The sequence below is a fragment of the Parasteatoda tepidariorum genome, chromosome 5, assembly GCF_982258835.1.
Source record: "Parasteatoda tepidariorum strain Cologne lab strain chromosome 5, Ptep-v5.0, whole genome shotgun sequence".
Lineage (NCBI taxonomy): Eukaryota > Metazoa > Arthropoda > Arachnida > Araneae > Theridiidae > Parasteatoda > Parasteatoda tepidariorum.
The window spans coordinates 26,515,610-26,536,832 of record NC_141759.1 but is presented as its reverse complement, the minus strand read 5'-3'; the positions used below and the strand labels follow the sequence as shown (position 1 = coordinate 26,536,832).

General features: G+C 26.5%; 1 protein-coding gene across 1 annotated transcript; it reads left to right on the top strand.

Annotated features, from left to right (window-relative positions):
- Positions 1–10: 10 nt before the first annotated feature.
- Positions 11–19,953, top strand: Snx17 (sorting nexin 17). Its single transcript, XM_016051558.5, has 12 exons — positions 11–221; positions 922–1,114; positions 3,319–3,494; positions 6,034–6,121; positions 6,463–6,547; positions 8,675–8,837; positions 9,788–9,928; positions 11,269–11,331; positions 11,527–11,640; positions 14,276–14,476; positions 16,443–16,499; positions 18,198–19,953. Exons 1-12 carry the CDS (start codon positions 162–164, stop codon positions 18,297–18,299), a joined length of 1,443 nt encoding a protein of 480 aa, XP_015907044.2. The 5' UTR covers positions 11–161; the 3' UTR covers positions 18,300–19,953.
- The last annotated feature ends 1,270 nt before the right edge of the window (positions 19,954–21,223 follow it).

The window sequence follows — 21,223 nt, the reverse complement described above, 5'->3', positions numbered from 1 at the left end:
TAAATTATAAGAATAGATGAGGAAGGCGGTAACCGTGACCGCCAGTCTGATTGACAAGATGTTTTGATGTTTATAATTCCTGTCGTGATCTATGATTGAACATATTTTTGCCGTCCTTTGTGCTCCATTTATGGCTGTTATTTGTTATATTTTAATACAAAATGCATTTTTCCATTCCAGATACGTTGGAAGTTAAGAATGACAGCAGTTCATCTTATATAGTAGGATATTATTTTCACCTTGACCTAATATAACCAACTTTTTTTTCTTCCTCTAGATCTTTAACTCTTTAAACATATTTTTATAAAATTTCATAAGTAATTATTATTTGATTGTGCATGTAATCTGGTTTCTATTTATGTTTTTTAATCTTGTAATCATTTGCCTCGATCGTCATTGTATTATTTGTTTTGTATATGCCCTTTTTTGATGTATTTCCTCCTATAATATCCCGTTCTAATTTCATTTTTTATCATCAAAAATACTACTGTGAGGTATTATTTCTTCTCAATTATGTCAAAGCAGGAAATATGTATGACTGCTCTAAGCTTTTTTTTTTATTGAAAGTTTTATTAAGAGAAATTCGTTTTTAAAGCCCATCTATAATATATATATATTTTATAAATATTTTTCCCATTGAAAGTTAATGACTTAAAAGCCGAAGTATTCAATTATGTATTATCTATCGAAATTTCTGATTATTTATTGTATTTTACAATATGCTTTACTTAAAAGACTGTTTTTTTCTAATAGTTTTTTTTTTCGCGCAAAAATTATGTGACATTTGAGTTGAATTCTTTGTTTATAATATGGGTGTCATTTTCATATATATATGTTTACAATAAAATGATTTTGAAAAATCAGTTTTAGACATCGTTTTTTTTATTGTATTTTTAATCTGATGTATTTTTTTTTCTTCAGGCATACAATGTGCATGTAAATGGGGCCTTTCACTGCACTGTGAGATATCGACAGCTGTATAATTTATATGATCAGTTGCGAAGGGAATTCGGACCAAATACTCTTCCTCCCTTTCCCCCTAAAAAGTTTCTTCCTCTCACACCAGCACAAGTCGAAGAACGACGAGTAAATTTAGAGAAGTTCATACAATTAGGTAAGCTGTGAATTTTGGACATTCGTATATATCTTTGTACCTCGAGATTTATCAAAAGTCTAAAACTTTTAATATGGAATTTAGTGCCAATTCTCCTTAGAAAATATCAATAAAGATTGGACTGGGGAGAAAAATATAGCGTGTACATTTGGCTTTAAAATTAAGAACTGCAGTAGTTAAATCATTTTGCTAGTCGCTTTTGGAGATCTGCTTATCACTCCTTGATTTGCGGCTCCTCATTGCATTTTTTGGTATTTTAGTAATGTATGGAAAATTTAAAGGATCAATAATAATAAATAAAAAAAATGGTGAATTAAAATTTTAACTTTATCTCATAGTTTTGAGTCATCATCCGACAGTTTTCAAAATTGAAGGGCATTAGCTTGTGGCTAAATTCTGTTCTGAAATATAAATGGGTTGGCTGAATTTATAAAAAATGATTTTAAAAAAAAATTTGAGACCAAAATCTTTTCGAAACTTTTCTAGTTAAAATAATTTTGGTTTTTTTAAAGTTAACTAAATCGAGTGTTAGTTTTTTTCCTTTACCTTTCTGAATTTAAAATAAATCTTTAAAAGTATATATATATATATATATATATATATATATATATAGACAAAATAACTAAATACAAAACAACTCGAAGAAAATTAATAAAAACAATAAGTTTCATTTATTGCGCATAAGCTGCAAGTAAACAGAACTCATTAGATAAGTTCAAAATGAAGATAAAACAAAGGAAAATTACAGACATAGACATATATATATATATATATATATATATATATATATATATATATATATGCATACTATTACTACTAGGTTTTACTGGATTTGTATAAATGTTTGAATAAATATTATATAGTAATTTTGCTTTTAATTTATTAATATTTGCACTTTATTTTTAGTTTGGTTAATCAATTTTCTTATTCTTTAAAGTAATGATCATATATTGCATAATGTTCTTTAATCAAGTATGTTTTATTTTTAGTTTTTACAAAATGAATTATCAATGTGTGTTATTATTTGTGTATCCCATAACTGTCAGTTATTGCTTTAACCATCTGAGCATTGGTTGTGGTTTTTCTCTAACTTTAAACCCTGGGTTTTCCTGTAAGTAGAACATATTTTTCTCATGTTCTTGAATGAAAAATTGTGCATGGTTGGGAAATTTTAGTAAATTTTGTCCATGAGGCACAACACTTCGAAGATCAAGGAAAGATTGCTTTTAAAAAATCTAACATGCTAAATTTGTAAAATATATTTATTTCGCAATATTCTAATGAAATTATCTAATTTGGAGTCAGTAAATAAAGGACTTGTATTCTTGCAAATGGATGTGCCCCCCATGTCAGATAATATTAAAAGTATATATCAGGGGAAAAAATATCAATATTAGCTGTCTTGTTGGACTAATATTTTGTTTTTTTAGAAATGATCTAGTTTAACTAAAATGTTTAACGAAGATTATTGAGAGAAGATTTTTTCTAATAAATTATTTGGGTTTTTTTTTTTGAAAAAAAAAATTTAAATTAGATTTTTTGAAAATGAAGCAAAATTTTGTATGTCTTAACAATTCATAATTTTTTTTGTATAATTAAATAAAATAATAAATATTTACCTAAAATTATTTTTGCCCTGAATTGTCTTTGGATAAATGAATTTCATGCAAACAAATTGTGTGCTAAAATTTTCATTTTGCTTCACAAGCTCTTGAGATATAGAGGAATACGCTAAAAGTAAAATTAGCATTAAGAGGTCAAAACTTTGGATTGACCTTCTTTTTCAGTTTGGTCAAATATATGGAGACCATATCTCCCGTATTTAGGCTACACGCTATATTTTGAGGGTCAGAAATCCAAATTCCTCAACAACAAAAAAAAAGGTATGTTTATTCAGGAAAAGCATATTTTTGTGTCTGATTTTCGTACTTAAAATATCGTCTGCGCTTATTAAGTAGCATATTTGAGGAATTCTTTTCGAGCCATTACGATTCAGTCCTAGAACATGAAGATCTGATCATTGGATGAAAAGTTATTTCGGTGCCCCCCCCTTTTTTTTTAACTTTGTGCATTAAGTTTTTTTTTTTTTTTTTGGACAAATCAAAATGATCCCTAACATTTAATAAATGATACAAATGTATAATTTTTATTTAATTTTTTTGTGTTTCAAATTCAAAACTTAGCACAATACATTTGTTTTTCAGTTAGCCAAAATGCAACTGTTGCAAACAGTGACATATTCATGGGCTTCCTGCTCTCAGCTCAGCAAGAAACACAAAATGCTGTGGATGAAATTATTTCACTTGATGTTCACCTAATGAATTGGCAAAAAGTTACTGTCAGAATATCTTCCTTAGCTCGTACATCAACAGTGATGGAAGTTAGTACTTGTATCCACATCTTTTTCATATCCAGTTGTTGCATTATGATCATTCTCTGATTTTTTTATAATTTGTATTTATTGAATTATAATCAGAGTTTTTCCTAGGAATAAAAAAGAGCAGGGTGCTTCCTTTCTGAAAAAGGCACTTAGAGCTTTGAAAAGGCTGTCATTTGACATAGTAAAAATGTATCAAAATTAATAATAACTGAATTCGATCTTCAACAATTTTTAAATTACTGTTTGAGGGCGGGATAGCCTGGTTGGTAGGGCGCTGGGCCCATCTCCTAGAGGACATGGGTTCAATCCCTGTCGACCAAAGACTCCCCTTGTAGTAAATGGTGACTGATGCACTTTAAATTTGTCGAGTCACAAAGTCCTCCATGTTCCCTTAACAATTCAAACCTCTGGGGGTACTGATCCAGGAGTTTCCTTGTCTTCTGGATTAGGATCAAAATTACAAGGATACGGAGTTGAACATTGATAGTCGTAAAAACAAGATTGGTTGAACTGTTTAACGACAGATGTAAAATAAGATACAAAACTACGAAATTCAAATAAATGATTTTGATTAACAGGATTCTTTTACAGGACGTCTACAATACTACAAACTTTTCACTTTTTTTTTTAGCTAGTCTAATAGTGAAATAAAAAATGACTGATATAGAATAAGTTACCGTCTTATACTATTTTTTATGTATATTTAAAAAAAGTAATTTTCACTCGTTTTCTAAATAAAAGAAAAATTTGTAGTTCATACAAACAATTAAAGGCACATTAAAGGGCAATCTTTGTGTATATATTTTTTTCAAAGGTGCTAAAATAATCAAAAGACTTCAAATCTGTTTTTTTTTCCTTCTATAATATAAGCTGAAACTTATGAGAAAATGAACATTTAAAGATGATTTTATAAATATTTAATAAAAAAATAGTTTAAAAATCATTTTAAAATTTAATTTCCCCCCCACAAAAACAAAACAATTATAAACATTTTTAATTTAAACAAAGTACAGATAATTTTACCAGTGTCTAATTATTATTCAAACAAAGAATTAATTTTTTCAAAATGGAATATGAATAAAAGGACAGTGTTTTTAAGGGATGGTGGCTTGGTTTTACAAAGGGCATCAAAATGCGAGCACGGTGGGCCGCCTATCAAAAAACGTATAGGGAGAAAACTGCTTCTATCCACATCTTTTTCATATAGGTTGTTGCATTAGGATCATTCTCTGATTTAGTCTCTTTTATAATTTGTATTTATTGCATTGAGTACACGCCAGTAAGGCGTCATGATGATAATTGTCTCCAAATGTTCTACAAATGTCGCTAAAATCATACTCATGGGCGCAAATTTCTTTCTTTCAAATATGTTTGGATGTTACACTATAATAAATAAAGAATAGTTTATTTTTCATCAAATTCCATGCACTTAGAAAAATTTGCTGTACTTATTTTATTGTTCTACCCTTGGTATGGAATTCAAATGCCTGATTTTCAAATAGAATAACTGAAAGTGTCTGGTACAAAAATTTTTTTATTCAAATGTTGAGGTTTCAAATTTACTTGTGCTATGCTTTGCATTCATGTACTTACAGCATTGTCCATCAGTAAAATAATATTTTTTGCTCTTTTAGAAAATTTATTTTTAATACAATATTTTGTTAGTATTTACTTTCTTTGTTTTCCTCATTTATTTGTTTATTTGGTATCAAATTTTTATTTTCTATGTTGAATCTATTCACTGAAATTATTTTGGCCTTTTTTCACTTAATTTTATTACCTACTATCACTGTGGGGTAAAGAACCTTATTAGTTTTAGAGTATTATAGATGACAATTAATAGTTTTTGATCCGTACCATAATATTATGTATTAATTGTAAAATTTGATTTTTTTTTTCTTTTTTAATTTGTCTATCATATTATGTTTTTAAACCACTTAATGAAAATCTAGGTGGTCCTTTTAGACCACTAAATTTTCATTGTTGTTGTAAACCCTAATTATAACTTATAAATATTTACCTAAATTTTAGATTAAAACTATTGTTAATTTTAAACAGAATGTTTTTTTTTTTTTTTTTTTTTTTAATTTATGCCATTTATTAATCTTCTTAACTATTTAAAAACATAAAGATCATCATTGGCATGGCAGTCTGGGGTGAGCCTTGATCCTCTCTAGAACATTCCTCTTTGCTGGCACTGCCCACTTTGTTGCTAGTTCAATACCCTTATAGTTTTAAAAAAATTGCATTTATTTAGTCCAGCAATCAAAGTTTCTATGCCTTCTAGCTCTACTACCAATTTGTTTGTTTTGAATATCTTATGTGTTACGCTAGTTCTATCTTAATAAATGCTTCTCTCAATTCGATAAAAGAAATGAAAAGTAAAGCATCATATGTTTTGCACATCTGAAAGTACAAAGCTCTTGTAACATGTGTTTAATTCATTTACAAAATTAAGTTTTGATTAGTTTTTTTTAAAACTTTTGTATTTATGTATGTTATTTTTTTTTATATGTTATTTATTTATTTTTAATTACAGGTAGTCAGCAAATCCTTAAAATTAGAAGAAAAGTATATGGTGTACTTTAGCATATTTCTAATTAGTAAAAGCAACAATGAATTGTCAGGTATGAACAATAAATTGTAGCTCAATTTTAGCTAAAAAAAATTTTTTTTTACTTTAAACATTTTTTTTCTCCAACATGTGATGAAAAGAAAAAAATATATACATATCAAATTTAAATTATGTGTGATCCTAATATTGAAGAAATGTTCTCGTCTTTCCTTTCTTTTTAATTTTATATTTTTTTTTTATCATTTAGAATATTTTTATATTGCTTTAAAATTAGTGTGTTTTTCTAATTAAAACATTCTAATTTTGCTCTAATGTAACAAAAATTGTGTTGTAAATTTGAGCATATAAAAATTATATAAAATATGCTTTATATTCATACAAATAATTTTACAGTGGAAAGACGTTTACAAGATTTTGAATCAGCTTATCTTTCTTTGAAATCTGCTGGCAATGATCATTTCTTAGTTATTCGTAAAAGGTAATTGTATTTATCATTATTTATTTTGTGTTACTTGTTTGTCTGATAAATTAAATAATGTATGTAAATTTGTTTTTCAAATTTGCAAAACAATAAGGGCCTACTTTAACTGTGCCAGTAATCATTCCTTTGTATCGCAATATATACATTTTTAACTAATTTTAATAATACTATGCATTTAGCAGATGATTTAAAAGTCATGAAAAGATATTTTGCTTTCGGAGACAACCTTTTAAAAAATGTGCTGCAAAGTCATTAGTTTGCTCTAATACAGTCGAACCCCGCTATAGCGAGCACTCAGGTGTAGTGAACTTTTTTAGTGGTCCTGTCCGTACTTCTATTTAAATAATATTATTTTTAGCGCTTTTAGTGAACAGCTGAGCACTTGGAAATTCGACTATAGGGGACTCAAATTTCATTTCTCTAAAAATCTTTTTCAGTCCTCCATCTTTAAATTTGCAGGTGTTGGGACTGAAAATGAATGCATTTCTATACAATGTGTCATATTTCACTCCTTTATGCTTATCACTTTTAACTATACTGTAATAAATGTTAAGCAGAGCATTTATCTTATACTCCCTTACTGAAAAGCCTCTCTTTGTCCCTTTTCCCCATGCTTGCTCTATTTCAATATTAATCTAGCTAATTTTTTTTTTGGTGAATATACTTTTATAAATAACTTATGTTTATTTCTAAAAAATACACCTGATAACTTTTTTAAATTGTAGTTTAACTACTTATAATTTTGAATTAATTTTTTACATAATTAAATAAACTAATTATTAATTTTAAAGTTGAATGAGTTTCATTTTCTCAGTATGAAAGATATTTAAAATTGTGCATTAATTGTTATTGTGGTGGTTAATATGATCAAGAAAAGAGAATTTTGTCAGAAACTACTTATTTTGTTATGATCATGTAAAGTCTTTGAAAATGTTTTTCATTTTGTTGATAAAAAAAAACTTTCAACAAAAGGAAGAACAAATCTTTATTAGTGCACATATCCAATTTATAATTGTGATATTTTTTTTATTTTGCTTATTTTTTGTTGAAAAATTAGACTGCACATCCTAATAATGTAAGGTTGTAATTTAAATGACTTAAACTTTTATGAATAGAAACATCAATTCTTGTAAACTGTGGTTATTGTAATGAAATTTATAGTAATAAATAGAATCTTTTGATAGTATAAATCAAATTTATTAAAAATACTTTCATGATCATTATTTTTTGAACTTTTCTTTATAAATTTATAATCTGAAGCAATAATTTGCAATATCAAAAATGAATTTAAAGATTCTCATGGTTTCAATTTATTTTGGAATTCAAAACATTTATTAAAAGTGAAGTTTTAGTCTATAACTTATCTTATCCAAAAAATTAAATAATCCGATTATGTATTGTTTGAGTTCTTTTGTGCATGTATTAAAATACATTTAATGTTTGAGTGTAGCCTTTTTGATTTTATTAAAGTAAAATTCTATGTTTATTAAACAAATAAGTTTTACATTAAACAGAATTTTGTTTTATTATCATATTTAGTTAAAAATCTGTAAAATTTGATTTTCTATTTAATTAAAGATTAACTAAGCATACCAAAATTAAAGTAAATATTTAATTTTTGTAAAAAGTTCTATTTTCTGTTTGAGGAAAATTTAGACATTTTCAGTTTATCTGAAGAACTGAAAATTACTATTACTTTGAGAAGAATTAAATATTAAAGTAAATTGTGGATTGCGGGTAATAATAAAAATAATCTTTCGGCCAATTCTTGACGTTGTAACAAACCCAATAATTCACTTTTAATTTTACGGTTTGAGTGCTAAAAAATTTTAAAATAACTGGAGTATGTTAAAACATACAAATGGGATGAATAGATTTTTAAACATCCAGTATAAAAATCAACTAACTTGTAAACCATTTTTTTTAAAACTGATCCTTTATTTTACTACCAAGTCCCTTTTTCCTGCCTTTCAAATTATATGTTTTATTTTCTTATTTAAATGGAAAACTCAGTTGATAATTCATACTTTTAAGGTTGATAATAATTTAAAAATATGCTATTAAGTCATACTGATAAATATGTGTTACTTAAATATTTAAGCTAACAAAAAATACTCCTTATAGTTATTGGGACTCTTCATATGATGATGAACTCATAGATGATAAAATATGCCTCAATCTTTTATATTTGCAAGCTGTGAGTGATGTTGAACGAGGTTGGACAAAAACAGATAGCGAGTCTAGACGTAAATTAGTAGCTTTGCAAGCAAGAGGTTCAAAGAAAGAGGTATTTTTTTATTGCTGATCTGTATTTTTAATTAAAATGACCGAAATTCTCATATGTTATTTTGATTTATATAGGAATAGTTTAACCTGGCATTAGTTTGTTAACATGCCTCTATTAGATTTTTTTTTTAAAGTTTGTAAAGTGAATTTTAGTGGAAAATTACAATACAAAGAATATAAAAAGTTCTCAATTATATGGCTTAGGCCATTTTGTGACAATAACACAAACGACAAATTAAAAACAGCATACCATCCTTGAATTTGACTGCTTGTCCAGGGGACCTTTAATTTATTTTATGTCAAATTTTAGCTTAAGTTAAGATTTGGTGGTGTTGGACCAATAGACCACTGTTAATTTTGAGCTCTGATTAAATGCATTTCCTTTGTAATGATTTAACGTGGTGTCTAATGATTTTTGAATGAATTATCTTTGTCTAATGATTTAATTATTAATTATTGTTTCTGATATAAAGTCTAAAATTATTTAGATTTAATGTATTTTTTTTTCTTCACACATTTAGAAAGTTATGCTCAATTTTATTTGTATGAGGAAATACTAAATATTTTTAAATTAATTTTAAATAATTTTATTTTTGTCAGACCTAAAATGGAAGATGTCTAGTGCATTACTTTTAAAAGACTTGGTGAGAATTTCCAGTGGATATAGAAGTTTTTTACATTATCCAGTTTTTAATATACTCCTTGAAAAAGCATAATTTTTTTTAAATATTTAGTTTTTTTAAAAAACAAAATGTTTAAACTTTTATTTTAAATCAACATTTTCCTGTTTAGTTTAGTATATATTTGATTACGTAGAAAATCAGACAAAATTTTGATTGTTGATTAAACTCTTATAAATTTTGCTTGTGTATGTTTTTTTTTTAAACTTTAAAAATTAATCAATAACTGTTATTGGTTTTGTAAACATTTTTTAATAATTATTTTTAACAGTATCTTCAGCTTGCCAAGACAATGAAGTATTATGGTAACATTAGATTTCGTCGCTGTGTTTGTGATTATCCCCAACCAAGCTCTCAAGTTACTGTGAGTGCTGGTGGAAGAGATTTAATTTTCCTTTTAGATGCTGATCCAGTAAGTTTTTTAATTATTTTAAAATATCTTTTGTATGAATTATATACTTAACTTAAATAAAAGAAATTTTGTACAAATTTACTGGTTTGATATGTTCTTAATGATAACTAAACACAGGATTAATGAATCAGTATAGGTTTATGAATCAGTCTAGTGAATGAAAGTAATCTAATAATCTCTAAATAATTTTATGCATGGTTGATTGTGTAAAACTAAGCTCAAATGGCGCTGGGGGATCAAAATTCGCCATAAAACTTATAGGTTACTATTTTCGACTATTCTTCACACATAAGTTTGAAATTAACGTGCCATCCGATTTTATTTTACTTGTAAACTTTTCAAGATAGCAAGTTTTTTCAATTTAACTTTTGACGAAACAAGCAACAAAGGAATTCAGAAGACTATGCAAGCTTGCTACGGTGCTACCCAAAAAATAACAAATCGTGCTATTTCATATAAATATAGCCAAATAAGCAATAATGCTCAAAACATTGTAAACTTAACACTTTATTTATGCTGAGATATTGATTTTGTTAACTTTGTTTTAAGCTCGTGACCTGTTAGAACTTATAAATTACTGAAAAGTTGTATGAATGGTAAAATTAAGGGCAAATTTAAACACAAATCACAATAATAGAACTTCCGGAATTTTAAGCCTGTTCATGCATCGTTTCATAAGCATAATATAAGCACAGGGATATACCGAAAGTTTTCACAATTTCCTTCTGGTTTTAGGAAGGTTGTTATTGTTTACATTCAGTCAACCATTCTTGCAAAATAAAATTATTTAACATTAAATAAAAGAAATTCTGACACCTATGTAATTTTTAGTTGCATTATCTAAACTGATGTTAATTCCTCATCCTAAAGTTTTTTTCTTACATATTAAAATTTTTTTTTATTGAGAACTGTCACAATTTGCTTAAGTGTTTTGATGTTTATTATTAGGTAGTTAAACGAATTTTAAAGCAATGTTATTAAATTCAATTGCTGTGCTTTAGTAAAAACTTAAATGTAATGCATTAAACATTTGCTTATCTTATAGCAAAATTTACTTTGCCTTCACAATTGTTTTTGTTTTAAAATCGAAATATCTTTTGTTTTCTTAATAAAATGAAAACTTAGCTAAGCAAAAATGTTCTGTGAATGTAAGTATGGACCATCAAGCTAAACAATTTATTTGTGATCTTTGCATTCATTAGCAGAATATTAACTTAATTGTAATGTTAAATAAATTAATTTATTATTTTTAAAACAAATCAGTAATATAAAATTTAACACAATTTGCCACTAATATGTTTGCTTATGCATAAAATACTTATTTGGCTTTTCAATTTCAGGCATCTGAAAATAAAGCCTGTTTTAGGGTTACAAGAATAAAATGCTGGAGAATAACTACATCTGTAAGTAAAATAATACTTATCAAGACTTTTTTTCATAAGTTAATATTTAGTGTATTGTTTTGTTCGAGCTTAAAAGTAAAGCAAATATTTATTATATAGTTTTAAATTTATGTACAGCATATCTTTTTATTTTTATGAAGGAGTAAATATTTCAAACTAATTCTGCTTTCTTTTTTTATTTCTTCCTTTTTCTAGCTATCTGATTCTGAAGATACTAAATCATTACCAGTGAAATTAAAACTTGAGTTATCTTTTGAATATCTTATGAGTAAAGATAGCTTAAGATGGATCTGCATCAACAGTGACCAGGTAATTATAAAGAATTTATATGCCTTGATTATTCAGATATATTTTGTTTAAAGTTGAGCCTGTAAAAATACAATTTAACAAATTGTTAGCTAAAAGTACGTTGCAGGGGGATATATTGCTTTTTTTTATATGTTTTGTTTTTTTTTCCTCAAAATTGACACCAGAAACCTAAATTGTGCTTATGTTGATTAAGTTACCTTTTTTTAAAATATGTATAAATTGATAAATCTATCTATCTCTATATATGTTTAGTACATATGTTGTATCTTCTAGCACCATTTGCATGGTGTGTACTGTTTTTTAAAAAATGCTTAAAGGTGCTTATTTTCGTTTTTTAAGAGCCCTAAGGGCTCTTAAAAAAGTGCTTTTTTCATTGGATGTGTTAAAAAAGAGCTGCATTTTCTTTTTTTGAAAAAGAGATTTATTTCTTTACCATGTTAACTTTCGTATTATGCAAAAGAGTGCTTTTCACATCGTTCTATTCAGCGTTTTCACAATTCATTTAACCGCAATCCATTTCCTCGTATCGTCCGTCCATAACATATGAAAGCGCCAAATGTTTGATGAAATACTTGCGAGTCCACTTGTGCCTCTACTGAGCTGGGTTCGGTGAGATTATTGCACTTTCATGCAAGATATTCTCAATTTCAGCTTCATTTTCCACCCTCTGATATCAAACCGAAAAATCTCTTGATCATTTTATAATGGCTAATTAATCAAGTAAAGAGTTCTTTGTCTGAAACTAGTTATTTTTATCATAATCATGTAAGGTCTTCAAAAGTTATTTTGCAATTTGTCACTGTATACAGTGCTTAAAAAGTAATTAAAAGGTGCTTATTTTTTGTTGAATGATTTGGCTATGCACCCTGATTTGTTATTTCTTTATGTTCATATCGAGCACATTTGTTTTATTTTTCACAGCCTTTTTTGCCCATCCTTATAATCATATTTTGTCCACTATTGTCTAGGTGACAAACAAATTTGCTAGAGACAATCAAACTTCTTGTGCTGTAGGAAAACTGTGGTCCAGCCTCACTCTTGATCCCATTCCCATGAACCTTTCCTGTCAGATTTTCTTTGCAAATTTCGAATTGTTAATGGATATGACTATTGTCTGAATCATTTCCCCGTAAGCATTTCTGACTCTCCCTGTCTGTCCTATGAACATAAGAGTTTGCTCATCACTGAGTAATATTACTAATTCTTCGATCATTGACAGCTTTCACACCTTTGTACTGGGTTGCTAAACAGAAAATGGGAGATATGGCCATCTCCTTGATGTGGAATAAATAAAAAAAACATTTGTATTTATTTTGTTCTTATGAGAACTGTTTTTTTCCCCTGAATAAATTGACATCATTTTTTTTTTCATGTGGCAGAGTGGGAGAACTCATCCAAGTTTTTAATTCTAGCCGAAACTTATTGTCTATTGTAAAAGTTTTGTTTCCTTAAAGAAATTAATATATGTGTACAGTGCTTGACGAAAGGACCACCCTGAATGACTTGATCTAATGATCGGATTTTCAAATTCTAGGATTCAATCTTAATTGCTCTAGGAGATGACCTCAAATATGCTAATTAAAAAGTGCAGACGAAGTTACAAAATCAGACACAAAAACTACTTTCTCTGAATAATCTTGTGAATATGGTCCTAATTGTTTGGACAGGAGAGCGCTCCAAAGTTTGAACCCCTTAATGTTAATTTTACTTTTTGCATATTTTGTTTTTCTTGAGAACATTGTAAGAAAATTGAACATTTTATGCACCTAATTATAAAATTCCTTTATCCAAAGATAATCCCATGCAAAAAATGGCTTATTTTTTTACTATTTTATTTAATAATGTCCGACAAAAGTTTTAAACTATAGGGTATAAAATTTTTATAAGAATGTAGTTTTAGAAAGCAAAATACAAAATTTAAGCAAAATCGGTTGAATAGTACCGGAGTAATCAATTTTTAAGTATCTGATATATTCAAAATTACTTTGATTTTATTAAATAAATTAATAAACAATAATAATAAGTATTTAATTAAAGTTATTTTTTGCATGGAATTATCTTTGGATAAAAAAATTTTATAATTGTCTGCAAAAACTTTTCATTTGCGAAATAGCCAAAATGCAAAATTAACAATGCAGGATCCAAGCTTTGAAGCTCTTTCCTGACTAAACTATTGGGATCACATTTCCCAGAATGGGGGCTACATATTTTAGGGATTAAAAATCCGAATCCGAAATTATGGTATGTTGTATGTTTATTCGGAGAAAGTATGTTTTGTGTGTCTGATTTTGAATTTAAGATATCGGCTGTACTTATTCATTAGCATATTTGAGGTCACCTTCTGGAGCTATGAAGAATGCATCCTAGAATGTGAAAATCAGATTATTAGATTGAAAGTTATTGTAGTCTGTTTTTTTGGCACAGTGTACATAAATTTTGATAAAATTGTAAAAAATATTGGGTAGTCTAATAATTTTGTTCAAACTGCCAAATATTTAAATAATTCTTTTCTTTTAAAATTGATATCAAAAATTTCAATTGTACTTAAGCAGGCAGTTTGACAGTAACAATTCAGACAATAATATTAGTGAAATAAAACATCTAGTTTTTTATAATTATTTTTATCTTTTTTTAGGCTATCATGATGAGCATGTGTTTACAAGGTATGGTTGACGAGCTTTTGTCCAAAAGGAATGGTATTAAAGTAGAGGAAAAAAGTGATAGGTCTGGAAGAAGAGGGTCTTGGAACTACATGAAGAGAGATGGTAGTAGTCATCAAATATCTTCATCTGTTGGTCGTTCAGTCTCGACGGATGGCATTGTCCATTGCACAAATGTAAGATTATGTTCCTACTTATACATATTTACCCTTTGAAACATTGAGTATTAAAATTGATCACTTTAAATATTATTTTACCATAAAAACTTTTTCTTTAGATAAAAGAATGTTTTGGCAAAGGAAAAGCAAATTGTTTTTTTTGCTTATTAAAAGTTTTTTTTTTTTTAAATTATATTTAAAATATTATGTCAGCTTGTGTGTTTCTTCTCACTAGTCAACACTGGAATTGCATCAAGAATTTAATCAGTTTCTCTTTATGCAAATAATCATATTGAATATGAAAGCAACAATGGAAATTTTTGATTCCCTATAGTGTTAAAGCATTCGGTCTATGTTAATGACTATTAAAGTTTTATACATCCCTCCAATGAAAAAAAAACATAAAATTTCTTTTTAATTGATTTGAGGAAAAGTGACCTGACAGCCATTTTTATTACATTGCTAATTCTATCAAGGCCATAATAGAATTTCGGGAAACTTATCAAATAATTTATTTATAATTTTTTTATGTATTTATTTTTTTGCAATATGGAGCTTAACATACAAAAATATCAATTATATAAAATTCTAAGTTTTTCATTTTTCGTCACTTGCGTTAATTTTTTTATTGTGTTTTCTAACTAAATTTACCAAAAAGTCTGGGTAAATTTAGAAATTTTTGTTTTAAGTACCAAATACAAAAAAAAAAAAAAAACAATTATTGGATATAAAAAATGTTTTATTTTCAACATCATATAGAGAGATATCTTTTAATGTATTTTATGTTTAATAAGTCATATCTAAAATTGTTATTAAATTTATGCTGTTGCTTGCTAGATTAATAAATTCAGTCTGGAAAAATTTGGGAGTTTTTTTCATAAATATTTGTGATCATGGTCATCCTGAAAAATGTAGCATGATACAATCTATTTGGACCTCTACATAAGATTAAATTGCCAAAATATTTAGAAATGAATTAAAAATTTGTTCAGGTTTAAAGGAAAAAAATTCAAGAATTTATCAATATCGTTTTGTATCATAAATTAAGTTTAAGACTTCAGCATGTAAAAGTAAAAGTTTTTATGTCTAAAAATAATTAAAAATTTTCATTGTCTGTTCATTTTATAAAACTTACTTTGTAATCTGCAGATTCTAAACATATATTGCTTTTAGAAATAAAATAAACTAGAACAAAGCACTTTTCTATAAAATTGGTATTAAATTACTCTATGTCAATACTTAAAAATGATTCAATCATTGCTTACATCAAATCATTTTGATATTAAATCATTATTTTCTAGAACGTATTTTTGCATTACTCTTCACTAAGTTTGCCTACATAAGTTTTACTAAAATCTAAAAATATAATTCTTGTACAAAAATAGCATGGGTTTGAGTAATTTTTATAAGTACTAAGACTTTTTATTTGTGCATAATTGCTAAACTTTGACCAGTTTTCCAAGTAAATTGCATTGTCCTTTTCTAAACCTTTTTATAAGTTTCTTTGGCTAAAATACTTCAAAGTATCTTTAAATATTAAATTATTCGTGGAATATTAATTTGTTCATGGATTTGGGGCATGCACTTTGGTCAGTTCATTAATTATTTTACTCACAATTCCTACATTTTTTAAAATAAATTCTGTCTTATTTATTTTAATCCAAATGCTTGGTAGTTTTTTTTTTGTTTTTGTTTTTTTTTTCATCTATTGATTTTTAAGTTTTCTTTTTCATCTTCTTGCTCCAAATAACAATTTATAGAATGATTAAATATTTTTCTTTGAAAATATGGAAGTACTATTGAACTTGAACCAAGTATTAGGGTGTTTAGTTACTTGTTATATATCTCACTTGCAATATTCGAATTAACATTGTATTTCTTCCTTTTTAATAACCGTGTCTTAAAGTTTTAATTATTATCTATGCCTGAAGTTTTATTTATTTGATATTACATAATTTTCTATAAATTATTATTTTTTTTTCAGAGAGATGATACGAACAATATAATTGGCCGCTCTAAAGATCAGGTTCGAAAAATTACTGTGAGTAATGAATTTCTTTTTTATTCTTAAAATCGTTTTGTATTTGTCAATTAAAAATTAATTCTGTATGTACTTATAAATTTGTTTATTATAAAATCTTTATTAATTATGTTAGTGCTACAGTGTGCATTGTATCATGTTTTTATAACTACTGTTAGACCAGTATTTAAAAAAGAATTCAAGAAACCAAAAAACGAGCTTTTTTTAACTACAGTCACTTACTAAAATACAAATTTATGGTTAGTGAAAAGTATTTTACCATAAAAACAGGACTTACTGAAATGCTTTGAATTATTCTTGATCTTAGGTTGATTGTTTAGCTTTTTCAAAATTTTGGATTTGTTGTAAAACGATATGTACATAAAATATTTCGTTACATGTTGTAAAAAAACAAAGGTTTTGTTTCTTATCTTTCATGTTTCGAAATATAAGAAGTTGTGTGCTTATATTTCATGTTGCGAAAGTGAAACAAATAACTGTCTGTGTCTGGTTTAAAGAGTGTCCTTCCTAGGGAAGGAATATATTATAATATTTTAATTGAATATTGCAAATGATTTTGAACGTGGTCCATAATATAAAGTGTATACCCTGGATTAATGTTAGAAAGATTATGTTTTAATGTTAAGGCAATCAGTTGGTCAGCAAGGTCGGTTTATTTGTTTTAATTATGTACCCCTCAGATTTCATTTTTGAAAAAAAATTATCATTTTGCAGTTCAAAAGTGATCATTTTTGACCTAATTGATTACACAGTAAAGATTATAGTGTCCAGCTATATTTAAAAATAAAATAATTGTAATTGTATATATTTAGTATAAGTTTAAACTCAAAGTTAAACTTAAAGTTGTTTGCGTATTTCTAAACTAATTAGTTAAAAAAGCTTTACTCTGTCATTTGAACATTTTTTTCATGTTTTCCTTTCACAGTTTTAGCTAACCATGTTTCACTCTCTATGCATTTGCATATTAAGAAGTTAGGGTAAATAAGTAAAATTTTATACATTTAAAGATTTGGCCCTTTCATCAGAGGTTTTATCTTAGGTAAAACAAAATAAATAAGTGGAAATTATGTTGCAAAGTGCAATTTTCTCTTTATTTATCTTGTTTTCGCCCATTTTCTTGTTACTTCAAATATAGTTATTGAAGTAACAAAAAAATGAACAAAAACAAGATAAATAAAGAGGAAATTGCACTTTGCACCATAATTTCCACCTATTTATATAATATATAAAATAATTAAATATATTTTTATTTTAAAAAAAGAAAGGGGAAAAAAACGAATTGCACACAAGGGAACAAAAGTTTTGGATGATTAAAAAAATTAATTTTTCTGATATTTAATTATTGTACTGTATTTATTGTATTGTATTTAAATAAAGAATTTTGATATATTTTGATTCATCAAAATGTATGTTTTCAGTTTGAACTGCAAAAAGTGTATATGTACAGTATTGTATTTATATTAGTTACTTATTTATGTTTTAATGTAGAATTGCCTTCTTGTGGGCTCTAAGTTTTGCTTTTCATTTTATTTGCTACAGAGACAATTTTTTAATGATTATGCAATTTTTTACAGTTATTAAATATGCTGTTAATTGTAAACTAATGCTTTTAGTTCTTATTCAATTTCCTTATTTTTAAATTTAAAAATGTTTACAAAATCATGATGCAAATTCTCCATCTTAATCTTTTCATTTTAGGGAAAATTTTCGTCTAAACATGGAATAAAGAATGGTCCATCCTCTCCTAAGCCATTAGTTGAAAATGATGCATTTGAGGGAATTGGTGATGATGATTTATAAGACAATGCAATTTTTTTATATTTTTGAACTCAAATGTTGGCCATAAATATGACTGCAATAATCATTTTGCATATTATCTTCTGAATGACAATACAATTGTTTTGCAACTTCTTCAATCCAATTTTTTTAATCAAGAAATTTAATATTTTTATTGCTAATTATAAAATTTTATTAATTTTAACTCATTAAATTGAAGCAAATTTTTGTCCTAATGTTTTTAGCTTAAACACATTAAATTTTTTATAGTTTGATCAGGAAATTTAAATGTAATATTGATTCTTTTTTAAACTGTTATATTTGCATTGGTTATTTTTTTTTATCCTTAATGATGAATTTTAATAATTGTTATTTGTGATGAAACAAAATGAGATTTTTAGATTTTGTATTATCTTGATTGTAAAATATATATCTGTGTTTATCTTATGTATGTTTTAGCACTCTTACATCGAATTTGTTACAATTTTCTGAAAAATGATTTCATATTGACGTAATTGAGTACTAAAAATAGAAAATGTGAAATATACCTACAAATCTAATTTTTTTTTTTTTTTTTTTTAAATTTTGAAGATAAAAATGTTTGAAGTGGCAATTTCTAGTTGCTATAATACAAAAGGGGGTCAAAAGATCTCGCTGGTTTAATGTGCCACACAAGATAAAAGCAAAGAGTTTTTGAAGTAAGCCATACAAATTATAAATTCTTTACATTAATGCGATATTTTTATGCAGTTAAAAAATATAAAAAATGATAATTAAAATATGTTTACCAATATTGCTATTGATTTAAACACTAAACAAAAAGATGCTTTGAACCTACTTTTTAATGTGGTGACTTCAACCCAAAAGAAGAGGAATAGAAAGCTCATTTTTTAGAAACTTGTACAGTCATTTTTAAAAAAAATTTGAGGTAGCAACATTTATGTTGTTAAATCTTGAATTGTTTTACCAACCATGACGAATCAATAATTCAAACATATGTATGTAAGATATATTAATTAGGCATTTACATTTCTAAGTGTTGGGAGCGTATGGAAACTTAATTTTTCAAAAAATTATTTGTACCTTAAATATTTTTTATATTGCCTGTTAGAAAAATCTTTACTAACAATGATGCAATTGGCAGCTATCATACGAATACTCGTTTTTCTTTTTTAAAATTTTTTTTAGACTATCAGCATTTTCTATTTTTAGTTTTCACTTATGAATGTAATGTGTCAAAACTACTGTTAAATGTTACAATTGTTGCTAATAGCTTATTGATGTACTGTTTTCAAATTACTCATTTAAACCCCGATGTTTTTTTTTTTTTTTTTTTTTCTTCTTAAGAGAAACAAATAATTTATTATAGATTGCATATGCTGAATACTGTACAGATGAGTGCTGGATGAGGCACAATTTTTAAAGGGTAAAATGTTTTGTAAGACATTTTTTATATATCTTCTGTTACAAAGAATGTATTTTGAAAGTGAGTTTATAGAACTTCTCATGTATTGTACAAATGAAACTTTTCTTTTTTCTTGGAATTGTGAAATCCATTTTTTTTATATGGCCTTCCCTACTTACATATGTTTATGTCTAGTTTTGTATAAAAATCTAAAGAAGAAAAAAAACAAGGAAAGAAATCACCATTTTTTCAAATAAAAGGATTTATCTCCTTTCTAAGTGTATGTTTTATAATTCTTTCTCAAAAATTATGATGGAATTTGCCTTGGTGTGTACTGATTACATTATATATGACGTTTAATTTTTTTCTATTCGAAAATCGGTTTTGTTCAGTATTTTAACAGGACTCCTATGGGTCAGGGAGAACAGATAAAACCTGAAATCAGGGAATCTTATTTTGACTGTAAAAATCAGCAGGGTTGCCACAGGCGACTAAAATGCACCTATTTTTGGCATGAGGCGACTCTATGGCAACTTTTTTTGTCTGAAAAGGCTAAAAAAGCAACTATTTTCAAGAAAAGGAGACTATTGGGAGACTTTTCTGTACTCCTAGAGATGTTTTTTTTTTCAAGCATAAATTATTGAAAAATCTGCACCCCGCTAGAAGTTCCTGAACACACTGAACTTTTTTTTTCTTAAAAATTAAAAAATGTTAAAAATTTTAAATTTCAAATTTGAGTCTTCACTTTTTAATTTGTTCAATCTGCACAAATTCCATTGTAAGTCTATTTCATTTCTCAATCACCTTTTCATTATTGCTAAAAAAATCTGCACAATTTTTTTTATTTAAAAAAAAAAAAAAAAAAAAAAATTGCAACTATTGATGTATTTTTGTTCTTATTAGGCAACTATTTTCCTAGTTTTTGGCTACTATTTTCATGCTTTAGGCTACTAAAAGTAACTATTTTGTTTATTTTTTTCTGTGGCGACCCTGAATCAGGGACAGTTGAATGTTTTTACAAAAACCTAAAAAATTTCTATAATCCTGCTTGGAATATAACCAGTCTTAGAATTGTCAGTAACAGTAAACTGTTATTGAGATTCGTTTTAATAAATTCTAACGTCTATTACACTTATTTGTTGTAACAATTCCTCATTTTAATGAAACTCTTCCATGTTTCCATCTTTATTCAATGATAATTCTTTGCTCTCAAAATTGACATCACAAATAAAAAAATCAAAGCTTTCTGATGAAAAAATTTGCATGGTATAGATAAAATATGGTCTGTATTTACATTGCGATTTTCCTAAAATACGTAGAAAAGTCAGAGAATATTTTCCTTGAAATTAATTGAGAACCCTGTTTAATTCTGAAAATTGACTAGAATTTGAATGAGGTACAGTTGAAGTTTGCTTTAAAAAAAGTTTAATCAACAGTTTTTTTTATGCTTAACTGGTGGACACTTTCAGTGGGGTTATACCTACTTGTTTGATTAAAGAAGAAGAAAAACGATCTTGAAAAATACATTTATGTGAGAAATAGT

Excerpts from the sequence above, each read along its gene's own strand:
- Snx17 (XM_016051558.5), top strand. The coding sequence starts at position 162 with ATGCATTTTTCCATTCCAGATACGTTGGAAGTTAAGAATGACAGCAGT. Across the intron at positions 3,495-6,033 it reads GTACATCAACAGTGATGGAA|GTAGTCAGCAAATCCTTAAA; the intron begins GTTAGTACTTGT and ends TTTTAATTACAG. Across the intron at positions 8,838-9,787 it reads CAAGAGGTTCAAAGAAAGAG|TATCTTCAGCTTGCCAAGAC; the intron begins GTATTTTTTTAT and ends TATTTTTAACAG.